This window comes from Zeus faber (assembly GCF_960531495.2).
Source record: "Zeus faber genome assembly, chromosome: 1".
NCBI classification, from domain to species: Eukaryota; Metazoa; Chordata; class Actinopteri; order Zeiformes; family Zeidae; genus Zeus; species Zeus faber.
The window spans coordinates 37,883,688-37,904,202 of record NC_137193.1 but is presented as its reverse complement, the minus strand read 5'-3'; the positions used below and the strand labels follow the sequence as shown (position 1 = coordinate 37,904,202).

The 20,515-nt window shown below is 41.2% G+C and overlaps 1 protein-coding gene across 1 annotated transcript in view; it reads right to left on the bottom strand.

Moving 5' to 3' along the window:
* Nucleotides 1–20,515, bottom strand: part of osbpl1a (oxysterol binding protein-like 1A) — a gene marked incomplete at its 3' end in the record, with an annotated part of 57,643 nt that overhangs the window by 25,049 nt on the left and 12,079 nt on the right. Inside the window, exons 8-18 of the mRNA XM_080024274.1 lie at nucleotides 19,070–19,137; nucleotides 18,929–18,973; nucleotides 18,208–18,281; nucleotides 17,170–17,233; nucleotides 15,904–16,005; nucleotides 15,594–15,719; nucleotides 14,658–14,772; nucleotides 13,806–13,912; nucleotides 9,307–9,466; nucleotides 8,577–8,769; nucleotides 4,528–4,603 (exon numbers count right to left, since the gene is read on the bottom strand). Of these exons, the coding sequence (XP_079880400.1) occupies nucleotides 4,528–4,603; nucleotides 8,577–8,769; nucleotides 9,307–9,466; nucleotides 13,806–13,912; nucleotides 14,658–14,772; nucleotides 15,594–15,719; nucleotides 15,904–16,005; nucleotides 17,170–17,233; nucleotides 18,208–18,281; nucleotides 18,929–18,973; nucleotides 19,070–19,137 (1,130 nt within the window). The remainder of the gene's footprint in view (nucleotides 1–4,527; nucleotides 4,604–8,576; nucleotides 8,770–9,306; nucleotides 9,467–13,805; nucleotides 13,913–14,657; nucleotides 14,773–15,593; nucleotides 15,720–15,903; nucleotides 16,006–17,169; nucleotides 17,234–18,207; nucleotides 18,282–18,928; nucleotides 18,974–19,069; nucleotides 19,138–20,515) is intronic.

Here is a 20,515-nt window from a genome sequence, read left to right as displayed (position 1 = left end):
GAGGTGGATTATGGACAGAACTGAGTGGATCCATTTCCGAGGCACCTGACATTTCGGCACCGTTTTATTTTCACCTTTTACCATTGGTGAAATTATCTGCAGGGTCATAACACACTGTGCTGCTGATATCAGATTAATGTGAAAACTGATTAAAGATTCTATGAACAGAGGGTGGACAAAAATAATGTTCCCCCTAAAAGTCCAAGTTCATCTGCTGATAACAAATAGGTAAAAAAAAAAAGTGAAAGAAAAACTGAAATACTTTGCATCATTCAAAGCAGGCCAAAAGTGTTCACATCTGCCTCATGTTAGCCGCTGGCAAAGCCTTTTTAATTTATCTTCATCTGGTGCAGAGGGCATCAATTGCATATTTTGTAAATTGAATATATATATATATATATATATATATATTTCATTTTGATTGCTAAGAATTAATTGTTATGCTCTTCATTTGTCTGTCTGTGTAGTCTTTTGCCAAATGTGTGACGTGATGATGTGGCACAGTGGCGCAGTGCATTACCGCCTGGGGCGCTGTTGGCACCGTGCTCTGACAGGTTATCTCCCAAATAGGAGCCTTTCTATGTGGGGTTGGCATGTTCACCCTATGTTCACATGGCGTTTCCTCCATCTGACAACAGTGAGCCCCACCTAGTCCCCACCAAAAACATGCACACATCACCAGCGATGGACACCTGGTACCAGGTCCCCACTGCTTGTGGCTGCCCTGGAGGAACAAGGACAAGCCAGGATGGGAGAAATGCAGAGGCCACATTTCACTGGCCACCACCCAAAAAAGCATGTGTTGTAGTGCAGTGTGTCATGTGATGAATAAAGATTCTTCTTCTAAACTTATCGTGATTTGCACAAGATTCCTTGGTTATGGATTGAACTGACTTGCATGCAAAATCATGTCAGTGAACACACTTAAAAGATTTGGTGAAATATATTTTACCTCTTTGGAAAATAAAAACCAACATACCCTTCATGTTTTTTGTTATATTATGCCATGTCACTAACTCATTCATTCATGTAATTTCAGATCCTATCACTCCCTCTTGTCATGCAGTCACCTCACTCCCTCAACCTTGTTTCCCCCGCCCATCTCCTCACAACAGCTCATTCCCTCATTAGTCCCTCAACTTATATACCAGCCCCCTTCCTTTGGTTCACAGCCAGATTGTCTTGTGTCTTTCACCAAGCGTTCCAGCATTGCTCAGTCATGTTTTTTCCTGAGCTGCCTGTTTTTGAACCTTGCCTTCTTTCTGGACCTTGGATTCTCTGCTTGAGCCAAAAACTCTCCATTTCGGACCATGGACGGGTTACTTCTCTGGTTCGATGCTTCAGGAATGTAAGAGAGAGAGACTCCTGTAGTTGTTCTGCAGGCTTCCCTTCACCAGTCATTCCATCCTCCAGGCTTCTCTTCTGAACTAGTCTCTGCCGGCCCCAGCAACTTCCCAGAGAACAAGTGCCTGAACTGTGGTCAGGACGGCCATTTTGCCTCGTCCTGTCCGGGAAAAGACATGGCTAACCAGTCATCCAGAGGGCGCTGGTGAGCCAAACCACAAACTTTAAAATGCCCTCTCGACCTCTACTACATGCTAAAATTCAATGTTCTGGAGAGACCCACATGGTCAGGGTCCTCATTGACTCTGGCACAACGCCAACCTGTTGAACATGACTCTTGCATCTTACCTTGGGATTGGACAGAAGACTGTGGTGAAGCCCATCCACACCACTGCACTCGATGCCGGTGGCCTCCTTTGCTGGGTTACCCATCGACTTATTACTTAATATTACAGTTACTCCTCTCCACGTGGGCATGTCAGGTAAAAATATTGAAACACTCACCTTTCACCTTATCCATGCACCACAGCACCCTGTCATCTTGGGGTACCCCTGGCTTATGAAACACATTGACTGGGCTTCAGGAACTATTCTGCAGTGGAGTGCTCACTGTCATGCTGTCAGTCTCAGATCCCGCCCTGTCTTCTGCTCCCAGTCTGCCTGTTTCTTCTGAGTTTCCAGATCTTTCCGGAGTCCCCAATGATTACCTGGATCTAAATGAGGTATTATCAAGGCCCGAAATATCTCATTGCCACCTAATTGCCTATATGAACACGCCATTGATCTTCTCCTGGGCACTGCCCCTTCTAAAGGTTGTCTTTTTTCCTTGTCTGCTCCTGAAACCAAGACTATACCCAAGTATATCAATGATTCCCTGCTAAGTATATTACTGACTCCCTGGCAGCATGGATCATTTGTCCTTCCTCATCCCCTGCTGGAGCTGGGTTTGTCTTCTTGGGGAAGAAGGACAAGCCCCTATGTTGAGAATTTGAACTCCACTTGCAGATTAACTCTGTCTTAGATGCATCACAAGTACCCTGTGTTGTACGCCAAGCCTGCTGACAGCACATGTAAAGGGGGAAAAAAAAGGAAGACGGCCTTTAATACTCCTAGCTCACATTATGAGTATTTAGTCATGCCTTTTGGTCTTAACAATGCCCCTGTAGTTTTCCAGGGATTAGGTCAATTTTGTTTGCCTGGACCTGCTCAATATTTGTGTTTTTGGATGACATACTCATTTTTTCTAAGTCCAAACAGGAACATGTGTTGCACGAACGTCGAGTCCTCCAGAGGCTTCTGGAGGACCAGTTTTTTGTAAAGGCCGAAAAATGTGAGTTTCACGCTTCAGAAGTGTCCTTCCTGAGTTTTGTCATCAACGGTGGACAGCAAAGCTGGACCCGGCCAAGACCAGGGTGGTCACGGACAGGCCTACTCCCCCCACTCGCAAGGAGCTTCAACGCTTTCTGGGCTTCTCTAATTTCTCCAGACGATTCATCTGTGATTACAGTTCGGTGGTAGCTCCCCTCACCGCTCTCACCTCCCAGAATGTGCCATTCCGGTGTTCCTTCATGGCTGAGAGGGCTTTTTGTGAGTTAAAATTACGCTTCACCTCTGCACCCATTCTCATCTTTCCAGATCCCTCTCGCCAATTCATTGTGGAGGTGGACGCTTCAGACACTGGATTGGGGGCAGTCCTGTCTCAGGGGTCAGTTTAGGAATCAGAAGGTTCACCCGTTTGCCTTCTCCTGGAAGCTATGGAATTATGACATTGGGAACTGGAAATTGTTGGTGGTGAAACTTGCACTGGAAGAGCGGAGGCACTGGTTGGAAGGGACAGAGCAGCCATTTGCGGTCTGGATGGATCACAGGAAACTGGAATACATCCGTTCAGCTAAACGGCTAAATCCTCGTGAACCCAGATGGGCCGTATTCTTTAAAAATTTTGATTTCACTCTCTCCTACCAAGCAGGATTTATGAACATCAAACCCAATGCCTATTTCCGTCAGTTCCAGCCTGAAAGTGCTCCTCCACAACCTGAAATTATCCTTCCTCCAACCTGCATCATCGTCGCGGTAACCTGAAAGGTGGAATACAAGGTAAAACGCTCCCATGCTGAGCACCCTGCAATACCCACCCTGTAATACTGTTATCCTCACGGTTGTGGATTGATTCTCTTAGACTGCCCAGTTGACTTCATCGTTCAAGTTTCCCACTACCAATGAAACCTAAATATGTTGCAACATGTGTTCCATGTGTGACATTATCTCTGACCGGGGCCCACAGTTTACCTCTTGCTTTTGGTTTTGGGTTTTGCAGCCTTCTGGGGACCACTGTCAGCCTGTCATCAGGATACCACCCCCAATCCAATGGTCAGTCTTAGCGCATGAACCAGGAGATGGAGACGGCTTCGCGCTGTTTCGACTCTCGCAACCCTGCATCCTGGTCCAAACAACTTCTCTGGTTAGAATATACGCCCATAACACACTGCCGGGTTCAGCCACCGGTGGTTGGGTTTACCCATGGTTACCAGCCACCCCTCTTTCCCAAGCAGGAATGTGAGGCCAGTGTCCCCTCAGTCCAGGCGTTCATCCGGCGGTGTCAGTGCACTTGGATGCAGGCCCACTCCACGATCTTACGCTCCTCTGACCGTTACCAACGGTCCGCCACCCGACGACGCATCCCTGCATACTAATATACCCCTGGTGAGCTCCACGGTTCGTGGGTCCATTTCCCATCTCGAGGGTCATCAACCCTGCGACTGTCCGTCTCTTGTCTGCCGTTATCCATTCATCCTACATTCCTTGTCTACAAGATCAAACCGGTCAATGAGAGTCCATTGCAGTTCTCCTCTGCCCCTTCTCGGATTTGTTTGCCTGAGTGACTGATTTCCCGGTTTTGACCTTGCCTGTCGACTTTAGTAAACTGAACTCTCCTTGCAACTTGATTTGTCTCATTGTCGTGTTTTTGGGTTCAAATCTGCCAGTACCACTGAACATTACACATGGCTTCCGTAGCTAAAGTAAGATTAGTGAGCAAGAATGGGAATATGGAGATTATAACATGTTTGAGGCTGTCATGCTTTAAGATGCAGCTGCAGGGACACTCTAAATTAATACCTTATATTAAGGATAAACACACATATTTGTTCACATAATTGTCACAGCTACTCAATAAGAACTCACCATTCCGATGCTTTTCCTCAGGATGCTCCAGATGCTAAAGTCATTTCTGGAAAACATGGGAGCAGGTAAACTGGTCCTAGTGAAACAACAATGAGATGAGAGAGAGAGAGAGAGAGAGAGAGAGAGAGAGAGAGAGAGAGAGAGAGAGAGAGAGAGAGAGAGAGAGAGAGAGAGAGAGAATTTAGTGGGAAAGTAATTGAAATTGTGTCCTATCTGACTAGTGGGATCATACATTGTCCCTACAGCTGACAATACAACTAACTTCATGGTTTTTTTTATGTAAAAAGGCAAAAAGGCAAAAGACAAACACGTCATCATATATATTTTTTCAAACAAACACAAAATACTTGTGCGGGTGCAAGTTAACATTATGCACAAGTATTTTGAAGCTGGAAAATGGCACAATAAGTAAGCAATAATGTGCAGCCAGACGGTCATTATCGCACAATCACTTCTAGTATGATACAAGAATCCTCTGCTTCGTGTTGGGGTCCTGGTCACCGTTTGGGGTTCATTTGTGATAATGACTGGCTGGCTGCATATCATCCTGTTTATTACAAGGCTACTTACTAAATAAAAGGATACCATAGCACGGAATATTGATTTGAAAGGATTTTTATTACGAGTGTGTCTGGTTTACAACTGGTATACCTTGCATGTATTGGTGAAATGTAAAACTTTTTTGAGATTAGGCTCTTGACGAGTCATTCAGTGAAAAAAGTTGTTCATTTTTCAGACTCATGGTTTGTTTGTTTCGGTGTAATGCACACTAGGAGGTTTTTGTTCGGGGTTAGTAATTCGTACTTATTTTTTTTTTTTCCCCCAAAAAAGTCGCAAATAAATGGTGGAAATGGTGGAATATTTCATTGTCTCCTTTAATTTTTTTTAATGTTATAATTTTGAAGAGTGTGGCAAACAGGACATTTTAGAATAGTATTGATAAAAATGGAATCAGACTCATTTAATCAGAATCAGAATCACTTTATTTGACAAAGTACTTGACTTGGAATTTGACTTGGTTTGGGTTGATGCTTTCCTCTCAAAAAGACCAGAAACATAACAACTTTAACAATCAAAAAAACAAACTTACACCAAACACCAAAATATATTAATATACAGAATGTGCTCTGTGCACCAGATACATTAAAAGGCAGTACTGTATGTTGCTTGCATTGACTGTGGGTATTAATATAGTATTTGCGATCCCATTGTCAAGGAGAGCAAGTTGTTTTTGTGGTACAATATTTTGGTCCTGATAGACCGCAGCCTCAAATAATCTCCAATAGGTGGTATCCAGGGTGGGAATGTCTACCACAATGTTCCCCAACTGCCTCGAGGTCCTGGGTAGGCTTGGGGAGATTTACGATTAAATCGACAATCGACTCATCAATGGCGATTGACATTGATGGCAGACATTTTTTTCCCCCCTTTCCCCCCCCCTTTTTTTTTTTAATCAGCCAGGAAAAATCATAGCATTGAAACAGTATAAGTACAGTTAACAGTGTTCTGAAACTGGAGCGGAGAGGGAGAGAGGTAGAGAGAGGAGGAGGGAGAGGCTCTTGCCCTCTCCGCTCATAGCTATATTTATGATATTGTGTTATATTTAAGATGTTTTAGGTAAAATATATACCATATACTAAGACTAAAATTTGACTAATTGACGATAGATGTGAACCGTACATAACTGTTCCAACCTTCATACAAATTCGACGTACAGACAGACTTAAGAACGGAACTCGTTCGTAACCCGGGGACTGCTTGTAAAGCAATTTATAATATCATCTCATAGAGAGGACTGATTTATTTTGTTTTCTAGGTTTCTTACTTCTATGTAAAATGGAAAAATGTAAACCTAACCCAGAACTGGAGCTTGGAATTTGAGTTTTTTTTGATCTCTCCTCCAGACAGCGGTGGCACTGTTCCCGTGTGCCAGTTCCCGACTCCCGTGCCTGCCGTGTTTTTTGTATTTATTCTTGTTTGTTTCCTTCATGTATAAAACAATTTATTTTTAACACAAGCGTTAAAGGACAGTTCCATTCTGTGCCGTTACAAAAAAAACGTGTCTCCACTGTCGGAACAGTGGGGACGCCGTCTCCCCTTTGCTTTCTGTTGCTGTGGGACTCAATTTAGTAAAAACTGGATGTGTTTGTGTAAATACTTTATTTGTAAATATTAAATATCTACGCTTCTGCAGCGAGGAGACCGCATTTGCTACCCCCCCCACCACCATAAAATTGTCAATTGGCGATAACTGCCCCCCAGCAATTGTAATTTTGCACAATTGCCCAAGCCTAGTCCTTGGAGCTGTGCAGGTCCTGGGATGTGTGTAGGTCCTAGAGGCCTGAAGGGAAGGAAGGTTGCAGGTGATCACCTTCTCGGCAGACCGAATGGTCCACTGCAGCCTGCCCTTGTCCCCAGTGGTGGCAGCGGTGAACCAGATAGTGATGGAGGAGGAGAGGATGGACTCAATGATGGCGATGTAGTAGTGGCATGTTGAACTTCTTCGGATGCTGCAGAAAGGTAAGGGAGCTGATGTTTAGCTCCCACTTGAGGTCCAGAGCAATTGTGGTGCCCACAGAACAGTTAACTGGAGATTCGAACAGTGCATCTCAACTTTCTGGAGAGCGTTGAGCTCCAGGTTGCTGTGGCTGCACCAGGAAGCCAGATGGTCAACCTTGCCGTGGAGACAGACTCATCCCCTCAGGGATGAGTCTGATGGGTAGTGTTGTCTGCAAATGTCAGAAGCGTCATAACGAGTCAGGAGGTGTAGCAGTTGGTGTTGAGAGCTGCTTCCAAAGCAAAACTTCCAGAATAAACCTTTACAGTACTGTCATTAATGGACGTCACATTTTGACGCCTATGAAAAAAACCATAATAAACAAATTAAGGAGGAATTTTGTTTTGTGCAGTATCATGTCTTTGTCTATATTGCTGCAGGAAACAACCAAATCATATTATATTTTTGATATTGAAGATGTTGACTAAAATGGTGAATTCCCTCGCCAGTTCCCTACAGAGTAGAGGTAGAGTAGAGGGATGTAGAGGTAGAGTTGAATGTCCATGTCCCTCTCTTCTTCCTTTCGTAGTAAATCTGTTATTTTCCACTTCAGGGATTGGATGTTCATCTGTGACGTCACAGTGGATTCCCACATCACTTCCTTTACATTTATAAATAGTAAATCTTTTCTAAATGTTTTTAATTGTCACATTTAGATGTTTGTTAGACCTCATTAGTCGGTGTGAACAGAGAAATCCTTCCGGAAGGTTTTGAATTCCCCCGATGTGTCACCCTGCGACCTCATCAATGTTAAACAGCAGCAACACGGCGTCTGGTGCAGCGGCGGCTAAATTATTCACAGCGAGCAGGACTCCAAACCAAACTGCAGACACAAGGGGAAGGATTTTATACTCTTACTTCAGTATTCATTACACTTCTTCATCGACCGTTCAATAATCAATCACAACTGAAAACTGGGTGTCGGTGAACTGGTCCCAATCATTTATTTTTACATTTGGTTTGTTTGTTTTCGTATCCGTATTTATGTTAATAAAAAACAATTCCTTAATTGATGGATCCATTCATAGATTTCATGATGACAGCAATACAAGTTGTGCTTTGTCGAGAAGAAGTTGAAATATATTTTCTCCACAGACCTCCGCTTTTATCAAGTACCTTATAGCAGTTTTTGAGAAGATTGCTTTGTACTTTTACTTCAGTATTTCTTTCACACCAGTAGTTGTGCTTGTAGTTGAGTAAATGTCATTAAAGTATCATTAAAGATAAGTACATGTTTCCAGTGCTCTTTCCACCACTGCAAAACACAGTGCCTAAACACAAACCTAAAACATGAAGAATAAAGTTATGAACGAGGTTCAGAAGTGAACGAGTGAATCTAACTTTTAAATTCACAACGATTGACTTGTCATGAGAGATCTTCAGTCTCTGCGCTTGAATCCCTGCTTTTTATTTTTCGGCAGTAATAGGGGTGAGCGCGCCAGGGGGTAAAGTGTCCCTCTAGGAAATTGAGGGTACGCGAGGCAGTGCCTACCGATACTGTGCGATGCCGTTGGACTCCCTGTTGCCATGGTGATCCTCCCGCAACATGCTGGTGTTGCTGCTGCTGTGGCTGCTGCTCGACAGGATGGAGGACTCCTCTTCCTCCTCCTCTCTTTCCTCCTCTTCCTCAAAGGAGTGGCTGGCTGCTGTCTCGAAGCCACTCAGCGAACACTCAGAGCCCGAGTCTGGGACAAAACGGAGCGTGTTATTTAAGATGACAAAAAATAAAATAACATAACAATATCAATATATACATAAACTGTGTATGTGTGTCTGTATCTCTTTAGTTTCCTCGGGCCAGATGTCATTCCAAGCCGTGTCCTACTATACTACTATACACGACTATAGCGTGGAATTCAACACAATTGTGCCCACTAAGCTTGTTCCCAAGCTCAGGATCCTGGGTCTTAACACCTCACACTGCAACTGGATCCTTGACTTCCCGATGAGCAGACACCAGGTGGTGAGAATAGGTAACCTCACCCCCTCTGCATTCCCATTGACGGAGCTGAAGTACGATGACCTCACCTGGTCCAGCAGTAAAAAAATTCTAGGGAACTGATATACTTTTACTTAGAAATGTCACTTTCTCTTTTACTAGCACTTTTACTTCAGTAAAAGCTCTGAGTACTTCCTCCACCACTGCTACACCCTGATGGAAGCTTGTTTCCCCAAGTGTCCATGGAAGAGGAGGGTCTGTGTGTTTGTGTGTGTGTGCTCACCAGACAGAGCGTCGTGGAAGTCCTCCTCGTGAGTCCCTCCGCTCGTGGTGGAGTGCCTGACGGAGCGCTCCAGCTCATGGTGCTCGGAGGCCAGCGTCTGTAGCGCCTCCGACAGGACATGGTTCTTCCGCCGCTCCTGCTGCAGGAGCACGCAGCATGCCTGCACACACACACACACACACACACACACACACACACATACACACACACAAAGCTAGTGATTTAAAAACAGGCTTCTAAACAATTTTATAGTTGATTAAAATTGTAATCCGTAAGATTATTTTGTAAAATAAATCCCATGAATGAGACTTTATTAAACTTAAACAAACAGCCATTCAATGTTTTCTGCATGTGCCCCTCTATATGCTGTTTTCATCTTTGGAAGCGGAGTCTGCCATATGGTCAAATAGTGAAAGGCAGCCGCTGTGTTTACTCGCTACCCAGTACACTACTCTGTCTTCTTCTAATCGTTGACAGAGAAAAAGAAAAGGAAAAACACTGTTTCCGGCAAGAAGCTTTTATTTACTACTTAAAGCCTTCAAATTTAACTTTCTGTATAATGTCAAACAGGTGTGATGCTGATGATGAAGAAAAGTCTAATTTCATCTCTTTCTTCAGCAGTGAATGATGCTGCTGAAGGAAGAGATTACAGAAAGTACAGTTAACTGAAAAAAAGGATGGATTCAATTTTGAGTTCAAACTATTATTTATGAAATAATAATAGTAATAATTATTAATGAAAAAGCCTTATCATACATGAGAAAGCACATTGTTTCTTATGTGATTCTTAAGTTTTGGACCTTTGCCTTTTTCGGAGAACTACTGTGGTGTGGGGATGGTGTGGTTTGAGCAGCCACACCTGACCTGGATCTAGGTGATTGGGATCAGAGTGGCTGCATACCTGCCTTGCTCGTTGGTTGGTCTAGCGAGCAGCAGGTAAAACCCCCATCCCCACACTCACTCAAGAGAGGAGCCTGTGGCCAAGTACGCAAAGTCCGGACTTGCGGACTTGGTAGTTCAGACTTGGCAAGTTTAACTCGGGAGTACAGACTCCCGGGGATGGGAGGATGCAGGACGGTCATTCTGCGAAAAGCATTCTGGGATACTTGGCTGTCCCAAGTCCACACAAGTCACCACCGATGCATCCTCGATAAAATGGGAGGAGCAAGTCCACATCCCGGCATTTGGACTGGACTTGGCTTGATGCGTACTTTGAATTGGAACAGTACTTGGGCTGTGACTTATGACGTTTCACAAGTCAACAAGAACACAAGTACAGACAAGAACGCAGATTGAGAAAGGGCCTGTGTCTCTATGCTCCTGGGCTGATTCCAGCTGGCCCACTCTCTACAATAAACTGATTTTTACAACCCCCCTCTTCTGTGTCTCTGTGCCGGAGGGTCCTGAAAACGCCACTTGGGTGGTGTGTGGTAGACGGCACTGCCACAATTACTATTTCTTTGTATGATGTGTATTTCTATACCTTTTTTTGTCGCATCATCTGACCCTTTTCCATGTGGAAAATGGAGTCAAGCAAGCCTGTGTTCTGGCAACCACTCTGTTCAGCATGATGTTCTCAGCAATGCTGACAGATGCCTTCCGGTCATGGGGATAGACCTGCGATACCGCACTCATGGCAAGCTGTTCAATCTACGAAGACTTCAGGCAAAGACCAAAGTGCAGACCACCACTGTTCGTGACTTCCTCTTTGCGGATGACTGTGCACTGAATGCATCCAACGAGCTGGAAATGCAACTGAGCATGAACAACTTCTCCGCAGCATGCTCAGACTTTGGCCTCACCATCAGCACAAAGAAAACAGAGGTGATGCATCAACCTGCTCCTGGAGCCCCGTACACTGAGCCCTTCATCAGCGTAAATGGTGAACACCCCAAAGCTGCTGAAAAGTTTGTCTACCGAGGTAGCACCCTGTCGCGCTTGGGCAACATTGACGAGGAGGTCATGCACAGGATAGCTCATGGAAGCGCCGCATTCGGCCGACTCCGCAGCTCTGTCTTGGAGCGTAGAGGGCTCAGCCTACAGACCAAACTCAAAGTCTACCGTGCTGTTGTCCCACCCTCCCTGCTGTACGCCTGTGAGACATGGACTGTGTACAGCCGGCATGCTAAGCAGCTCAACGCCTTCCACATGAGATGCCTCACGAGGCTGCTCAACATCAAATGGCAGGACAGGGTCCCAGACACTGAGGTCCTCCACAGGGCTGATATGGAGAGCATTCATGCCATCCTCAAGCGCTCCCAGCCGAGATGGGCTGGTCATGTCTGCCGCCTGCCAGACGAACGCCTACCAAAAAGGCTTCTGTACGAAACTGTACCATGGCAAGCGCTCACGCGGCGGACAACGGAAACGCTATAAGGACACCCTAAAGGCCAGTCTCAAAAGCTGTGGTCTGGACCCAGAGACCTGGGAAACCGATGCCCAACACCGCTCCAACTGGCACTCTGCAGCCTGGCATGGTGTCGCAAAACTCGAAGAGAAACGCATCCATGAAGCTGAACAAAAGCGACATCTCCGCAAGATCAGAGACAGTTCCTTCCTCTCAGCCATCCATCTCCCAACCATAACATGCCCTCACTGCAACGGGTCATTCCGTGCAAGGATTGGCCTCATCAGCCATCTTCGCACCCACAAGACACTGTGAAGCCACTCATCTTCGCAAGCGTAGGACGAACACCGGCTTGTCAAATAAAATGAAGCAAACAAACAAACCAATGAATCAGTCAGTCAATAAATTAACAAATCAATCTACTCTATATTTGTTAATGACACTGAAGCCATAATTCACCAAGCAAAGGGAATTCAAACTCAAATCAACATGAAAAAAGTATTGATCACTGTCGGAATCAACCACTCTCTTTCATTACAATTGACAATATCTTTATAATAAGTTTTTACTATTCATTTCTGATTTTTTGGTTTATTGTCAAAATTCTGTTTTACTACTTACAATTTCAGTTTATTTTTTCATTAACCTTCCATATTTTTTGAGCACAGTTAACTGTGAGTTTTATCGAATATTTCACTTTTTTCACATCTATGTATCCATACATTTTATTTTCATATTTTTATCCTATTTTTGTATTATAACTGCCTATATTGTTCTGATGTGAGCTGCTGGGACTTAGCAATTTAGAAAAGAATAAAGTATCTATCTATCTATCTATCTATCTATCTATCTATCTATCTATCTATCTATCTATCCTTAAATCTATCTATCCATTTATCTAGATCAGAGTGGGATCCTCCTCTGTTTGCTTTTTGTGCCGATCAATTCTTCTCAATTATATCCATTTGGGCGAACGTTGAGGATATACTCCAAAGCTCCTGGAAATGTTTGAGTTTTTCATTTTTTCGCCCAAAAACCCTTTAACTGCCACTAGTAGAGCCTCCACGCTCGCTTCAGCTAATAAGAAGAAAGGCTCTTCACATGCATTCTCCCAAAATCCCAACATTCACGCATCCTCCTCTGGAGAGTTACATTCAATACTTTTTAAGCATTTTAATTAAATGTAAGATTATTTTTTGGACAAATAATATCTTATTTCTACATCAGATGGCCTCAGATTTAGATTTAGCATCAGCTTTAGTCTCTGGGATCCAATCTGAGATAAATATTTTTATTGATTAGATGAGATTGTGTGTAACTCTAGTCAGGGAGATAATAGTGAACCTAGGACACAAAACAGTCATTACTGGACATTCTCTAGGTGAGTTTGGGTTGAGGAAAATTAACTGTTTACGTGAATTTTTATATTCCAATGTTCAATGTCAATAAATGAACAAAAATAAACCAATGGAAATGTTAATAGAAAATTAATAAAACTAACAAATTCATAAAAATACTAAAATTTTAATTAAATTGTCTTTTTTTGTATTTTATTATTTTATTTTATTTTATTTTTTTATTAAAGTTTAAAGTGTTTTATTAAACACATTTTGTTTAATCTGAAACTAAAATGTCATTATTGTGACAGCCTACCTGTACTATATATCGCAATGCCAATATAAACAATTTTTTATCTATTTGTCAGCAAGACATGGCATTAATTTGATTCGAGCGAGCCTTGTCTTTCTTTCCGATTGAAGTTTGAAGTTACTTTCACTAATTACCTTTGTGTAGGCTGATTAATAATCAAAAAGCTCCAATCTCCATCATGGCGTTCAGTGGAATAAACATTAATAGTGCCACAAAAAACAAGATGGCATTCGATGCTCTGGTTATTGTGTTTAATCACGCATGCAGTTCTTTTTTCTTTATGTGTCATAATGTTTGCTAGAATATGCGTCAGCGGTAATAACTAGCCCCAGTGATTAATGCTGACGTAAAAAAATGTCTCTCCATCCACAAATGTATTGTCCAAACCATTTTAAAATAAATGTAGCATAATTGTAATAATTTTTTCAATGTTATATATATTTTTTAAATAATTATTTATTTTATCATAAATAAATATATACTTGTGACATGCGCCACTTACTGCTTCCCTGCTGGAGAGGAGGCCCATGGCAGCGCTGAGGCTGCTGCAGGTCGCACTTGACAGGACGTGCAGCTCCTGCAGCTTCTGCAGCAGAACGCAGGAAATCCCTGCAGGGCAAAGCACAACGTGCAGGAATATTAACAACATCAGCAAGATATAACAAACACAAAAACATCCTTGGAGTGAAAAAATACAACGTTTGAGGACTTTATGAACTTGAAGATTGACAGTTTATTCTTGGAAAAGGCGTTGTGGTTCAGGAGGCACAGAGATACTGCACAGGTCCTGAATACAGATTACAGAAATACTCTTTCTCCATCGTGCATCTTAATTGTGCCAAAGCTGTGATTGGAATTAGAAGTGTTAGATATGTTTCCTAAACTCCTGATTGTTCCTAATTGCTCCACTTGAGTGCGATATTCAAAAGTGTCTGCAGCTCAACTCAAACTAAATCTATTTACGTCATCTGAAACACAAAAACACAAACTGTATGTTTGGAGAAAACTTGTAAAATAACAAAATACAAGTCATTTGTTAATGTAGTTAGGTAAATTTTCATATATTACCTATATCAAAAGTATATCATATACAATTGATTTCTAAATTGTAATCTATATAATAATTTGTAATCTGCAGAAAAAAAGCTACCATGGTACTACGTGGTATATAGTATTATAGACTTGCATATGACTAGTACAAGTATGTTTGCTGTTAATATTAGTTGATGTTAGTATTTAAGAGCAAGCCCTTGAATACTCAATTGAATTATTTAAGGAAATGAACTGTAAACATGGAACTTTCACTTTTCACTGCGGTAATTAGTCTGGGTAATTAAGGTCTGGGTATTTGTACTTGTACTTGCTCCGTCTCTGTCCGTGCGTCCCTCCTCCTCCTCCTCCTTCTCCTCCACCAGGGCAATGAAGGCCTCCAGCTCCTCCTCCATCCTCCGGTGGCTGCTCTGGGCCGACTGAGGGAGAGACACAAGAAGGTTTTTTGTTGTTTTTATTTTGCTTCAGGAGACACATGGGAGTGGGGGTTATAGTAACGCAGTGAAGAAGCTGTAATTAATTAAAAAAAAAAATCATTTTTTTGGTAGTTAGAGCTGTATTGTAGTCAGAGCTGCCCCAATAATGACATCATCCCCTGATCACAATTATTTGAGCTGATTGGGATCTTTTTTGCAAAATCATCAGATTAAAAATGATCAAATTTCAATCCAAATATAAGAGGGATTTTATTTTAAACGAACATTAGAAATGTGGCACTGAACAGAATGTGAATCAAGGGAATTTCTGTCTGTTGGGTTCAGGCAAATTATCTGTCTAGCTGAATTTTTATGTTCCAATCTTCAATGCCAATAAATGAACAAAAAAAAACTGTAGAAATTTCAATAAACTAGACTAATAAATCAATAAAACAAACAAATCAATAAAACAAGTAATAATACAATTTTATTGTATTCTTATTAATAATCTGTTAATCGCAATTATTATTTTTTAAATCTGAAACTAAAATGTCATGATGGTGACAGCCCTACCTGTATTCCCTACATAAATATTGCTAATTTTAGGCTCATTTTTATCAGTCAGCAACAAGTGGTACATAATGCGAATCATTTGATTCGAGGGAAGGCTTTCTATATGACAAAGTTTGAAGTTACTTTAAGGAATTACTAATGTTTACACTAGCCATAATTTATTAATGAATAAAAAAATGTTTCATCTTAGTTTTTAGTTGAATAACCATCAGTAGAACCACAAACAGCAAGACACTTGTTCTGGTCTCCACCTGTAGGGACTCTGTGAGCTCGGCGATGGAGGCAACAGCGCTATCCCCCTCTTCCTCGCTGCCCGGATCCTGCGAGCAGTAGTGGGTGCTGAAGGCCGAGTGTTCCTCCAAGGCGTCCAGCCACGCCTGGAACGAAAACACACACGCACACACGCACGCAGGCAGGCACGCACGCACACACACACACACGCACACACACACACACACACACACACAGACCTTTTACACTCCCTCACTCTGATGGCCCACCTGGATCTACTAGAGCGTATCATTGTAATATTTCATATTAGAATAAGAAAAAGGGTGGGACCTTCCTCGCCGCCTCGGGGTGGTTTTTGGGGGAAACTTTGAAGTGATGGACGCTGTCGTCGAAGCACCGCAGGGTGAACAAGCACTTTTCTCTGGTTGAGATCTGAAAATCACAGATCACAAACTCTCACCACACACTACACACTGTCGCTACAAAGACATATTTATATTTATCAACCAGGAACAGGACGTTAAAAGTGAAATATTGTGTTATATTTCAATTGGGAAATCAGGGGGATTTGAATGGAAACATTTTGCTTGTAAATTAATTATTATGACATTTTTTTATTGATTATTTTTTTCTTGTGTTAATAAAGTCTTGTGTATTGTTGTGTAATGTGGTGTTGTGTGTTTAAATCTAAAATAATTAGGCTACAGACAAAAGATTAATGATTTCAAAACAACTGGCAAGTCACATGAGTCACATAATTCCTCACATCATTCCTGAATTTCCCCTTGGTGACTAATAAATCTTATCTTATGTTATAAGCTACTAAATTCTGTTTCATCGTTAAATTTTAGGTTATATTTGTTGTTTATTATAAGGTTTTGTGAAAATTGTTATATTTATTGTGTAGAGTTAACTGTTTTGTATTCTGTTCTGTTTTATATTTTCACATTTTTCCATATATTGCCATTTTTAATATTATATATAATATCCATCCATTACTATATATATATATATATATATATATATTTGATTTTTATTTCAAAAACATAAAAATTGCAGTGGGGCTGTGACACTGCAATTTCCCTCAATTATCCCTCAATCTGAAATATCTATCTATCTATCTATCTATCTATCCATCCATCCATCTATCAATCTATCTATCTATCTATGCATGGCAGATCCATCAGGTTACAGTAATAACAAACAAAGTCCATAATTAAATGCAGCTTGAAATTCAAGCTCCTAAAATTCATAACTGCATGTGTAATGAGTACTAAATATCACTCAGGCCTATTTAATAAGTGCATATATGTACATATATTTTCGTGGGACCCCTTCAGAGCTGCGGGAGATAAATTAAACATTATTCAGATGTTCGGGTTAGAATATTCAAACACTGAAATTGGCTCAAAGTGAGCTCCATGAGCCGCTCATGAGCTCTTAGGAGAACAGTGAAGAATCGAGGAAGAAGGCAAATTTAAAACCCAAATCCCCCATCACACCATAACAGTTCATCTCACACTAACATCGCACATCATCGCACACGCACATCAAACTTGGGAAAGTCATAAAAGCGGTTTATTCATGAGGTCTCACCGAGCACCGAGCCTGGGTCAGGGACCTGCAGCCCTGACGCCGAACGTCCGCGTCTGCATCCGACCTGAAAAGAGAGAGAACGAAAGAGAACTTTAAACAGACAGAATGAAAGAATGAAAGACTGGATAATTTTCCATCCGGACAAATGTCACCCTACCACAGACAGGCAAGGGTGTGAAATATACATTGCTCCAGGAAGGTGTACCGTGAGAAACCAGCTCAGGTCTGATCTGCTGCAACTCTTCACATTGTGGATGGGAGTTTGGAGTTTTGTAAAAATCTGATTGTCAATGTTTCTAAACTTCTTCTTCTTCTCCTTCTTTCAGATGTTCCAATTAAAAAAAAAACAACTAATATACTTATATATGCTCTCCATTGACTTATAAGGCTTTTTGTTGCAAACCACCTCAAGAAGATACGTCTGACCAAAACATGCAGCAGGCTGAAATAGTTGTGGCCAACAATAGGGGGTACCCCTTGCATTTATTTTTCCAAAATAATGCACCTCCTGAAATGACAACATTTTGTCCAGATAAATATAGTATATCTTTGGTTTTCAGTGGAAAAAAAAGAAAGCTAATACAAATATTGGATCTTAGATCATTCCACGGAGGAAATTAGAATGGAAAATATTATTGGCACCTTTCAGATGTTGTATAAAACTGGACTGTTAGCAGGTGATTCTCCTTCAATTAGTAATTAAAGGTCTAATGATCACTCATTCAACCAGTTTGAATGGAGAAATATTATCATTCTGCTGTTTAGTTCTGCACTGAGCACAGAGAAAAGACGGAAAAGCAGAGAGTCAGAGCAGAGAAGATAGAAGCCAAACATGACCATCTCAAGGCTCCACCTTGTGAAATGTTCTCTTTAAGTTTAAAACCTATTGCACTGGAGAAAACCTATTTAACATTATGTTAAAGATGTTTCCTCCAGTGCAACATCCGACATCCAGTTCGACATCCTTGAACAAATTTTGAAACACGGCTGGTAAAACACATTCTGAAAAAGAGAGTTCCAGTGATATTAAGTACGTACTGTTTGGAGAACCAGGACAGAACTCCATCCTGAAGCACCACCCAGTACGAGCGCCATCCGAAAAACCTGGACCTCTGGAAGATCAAAAAAGGGACGGTTCCAATTCAATCACAAAAACAGTCTGAAATCCCCACATTTCTTAAGCAACATCACACAAGATCCTTGAAATCCAGCATAACAGCAACACATAAAGTAAGGCTGTGTTAGTGGGGTTGGAAGTTATCTTACCATTTTCATCTTAAATTAAACCCAACAATAGTCACAAATTATTTAAAAAATATAATTTCTGTATTGGATTCAATTTGTTTTTGTAATTCAGGTCAGATGGTTAACTGAAAAATTGGAAACAATTTTCATTACGTATAAAAATGTCAATAATGTCAATATAACGATATAGAGTCAAATCTGGAGATTCTGCCCAGTACCCAACCCTAACTTTCAAGGGATACTCAGTTAATATAGTTTCCAGCTATATTGGAAACTATTATAACAGTAAGCACTATAAAAAATGAATTGCCACGAAATAAACTGGAGTATCTCTTTAAGTGTTACGTTTCTTTGGTAGAACAGTCAAAAAAAAGAGTATTAATTAATTAATATCATAAAGTAATGATAATTTCAGACAAACAGACTATGATATGTTGGATCCTAATGGATCCAACATATCATCCTAATGGAATGATGCTGTATAATCTGATATCTTATCGTTCACAGTATCTACCTTCCAGAGCAGTCCTCCAAATGTCTTGACATGCCGTGTCATACCCTGGGAAAAATGGGTCAAGAAATGTACCATAATTTAAGTAAAAATTATGAATACAACTTTTTTTTTAATATAGAGGAAGACTGTGGGATCGCTCACTCGATGAACACCTCCTTCCAAAAGCTGCGTCATCACCGAGTCGCAGGCCAAATCGAACACCGTCTGACCTGTGAGAAATTCAATAAAACACACGGTTTAGAGTTTCAGTTCGACAAAAAGACAACCACCAGGGGCAGACAACAAAGCCGTCCATAATTTAATCCATCCATCCATCATCCATCTATCCATTCATCCACCCATCTATCAATCCATCCATCCATTATCTATCCATTTATCTATCCATGCTTCATCCACCCATCAATTATCCATTCATCATCCATCCATCCATCTATTCGTCCATCAATCAATTAAACCATCCATCCATCCATCCATCCGTGACCATTCATCATCCATGTCTGTCCATCTATCTATTTTTTTTATTAATAATAATAATAATAATAATAATAATAATAATAATAATAATAATAATAATTATAATAATAACCCTAAAAACAGTAACAAAAGTCATCAAGGTAATTTTGTACGGTTGCCTATCAGGAAGAAGATTGTGGGTTTGAACCCAACTAGGTTGGAGTTTCATCCCACACTAAAAGACATGCATGGCAGTTACACACTGCTACCCCTTCCATTGAGCAGGACACTGGCACTATGGCGATGGCTAATACATGGAATGAGTAGATGGAGATGATGGTATTATGATAATACTAATAGCAATAATAATAAATATAGCTGCAGGCAGCAATACACGAGGTCCATTATGGACACCAATTATACATTTTCGATTTCCCATGAAACGTAGCATCAGTTCACGCTGTTGTTCCTCTTTAAATCAGCATTACGTCTAAAACTAGTTACAATTTTCAGAGTTTCCATTTAGTTTTCTGAGTCATGGGGACATGCAGAATTACTACAACAAATCGATACACTTGTTGTGTGTTGTGACTTCATCGAAAAAATTTAACGTGGCTGTCTACCTTTAGTCCAGGGTCCAGTCTCATGGTATCTCTCAAATCACTCACATGGTAAAACCTCTGCGACGCTTGTTGGGGCTCTCAAATTCACAGGAGGGGCAAAATAAGCGACAGCGATACTGTATGTATCAAAATATAACTTATTTGCAAAGTTGAAGATGTAAACTTTAATTCACCTCATCTCATGTTGGCACTGTGCGGTAACAGATGGCCAAATGTTGTAATAATCCATTCAATGAGTAATTCCACGAAGTGCCACATTCCGACATGTTTGTTTACACTTGCTCCCATGCACAAGTAACGCAAAGCACGTCGGAAAATATTGGTGTAACATATACACGTCTAGTTTGTAATCTCTAACCACTACAGAGCAATGGATTCTACACAATGCACCGTGCACGACGCAAAAAGACGTTCTGAACCACAACCTGCATATTTATAGCAAATTGGATGATGATGTCACAAAGTGGGTTACTCTAAAAGTCATCTCGTTCCATTACCCGAAAGTTTTTGA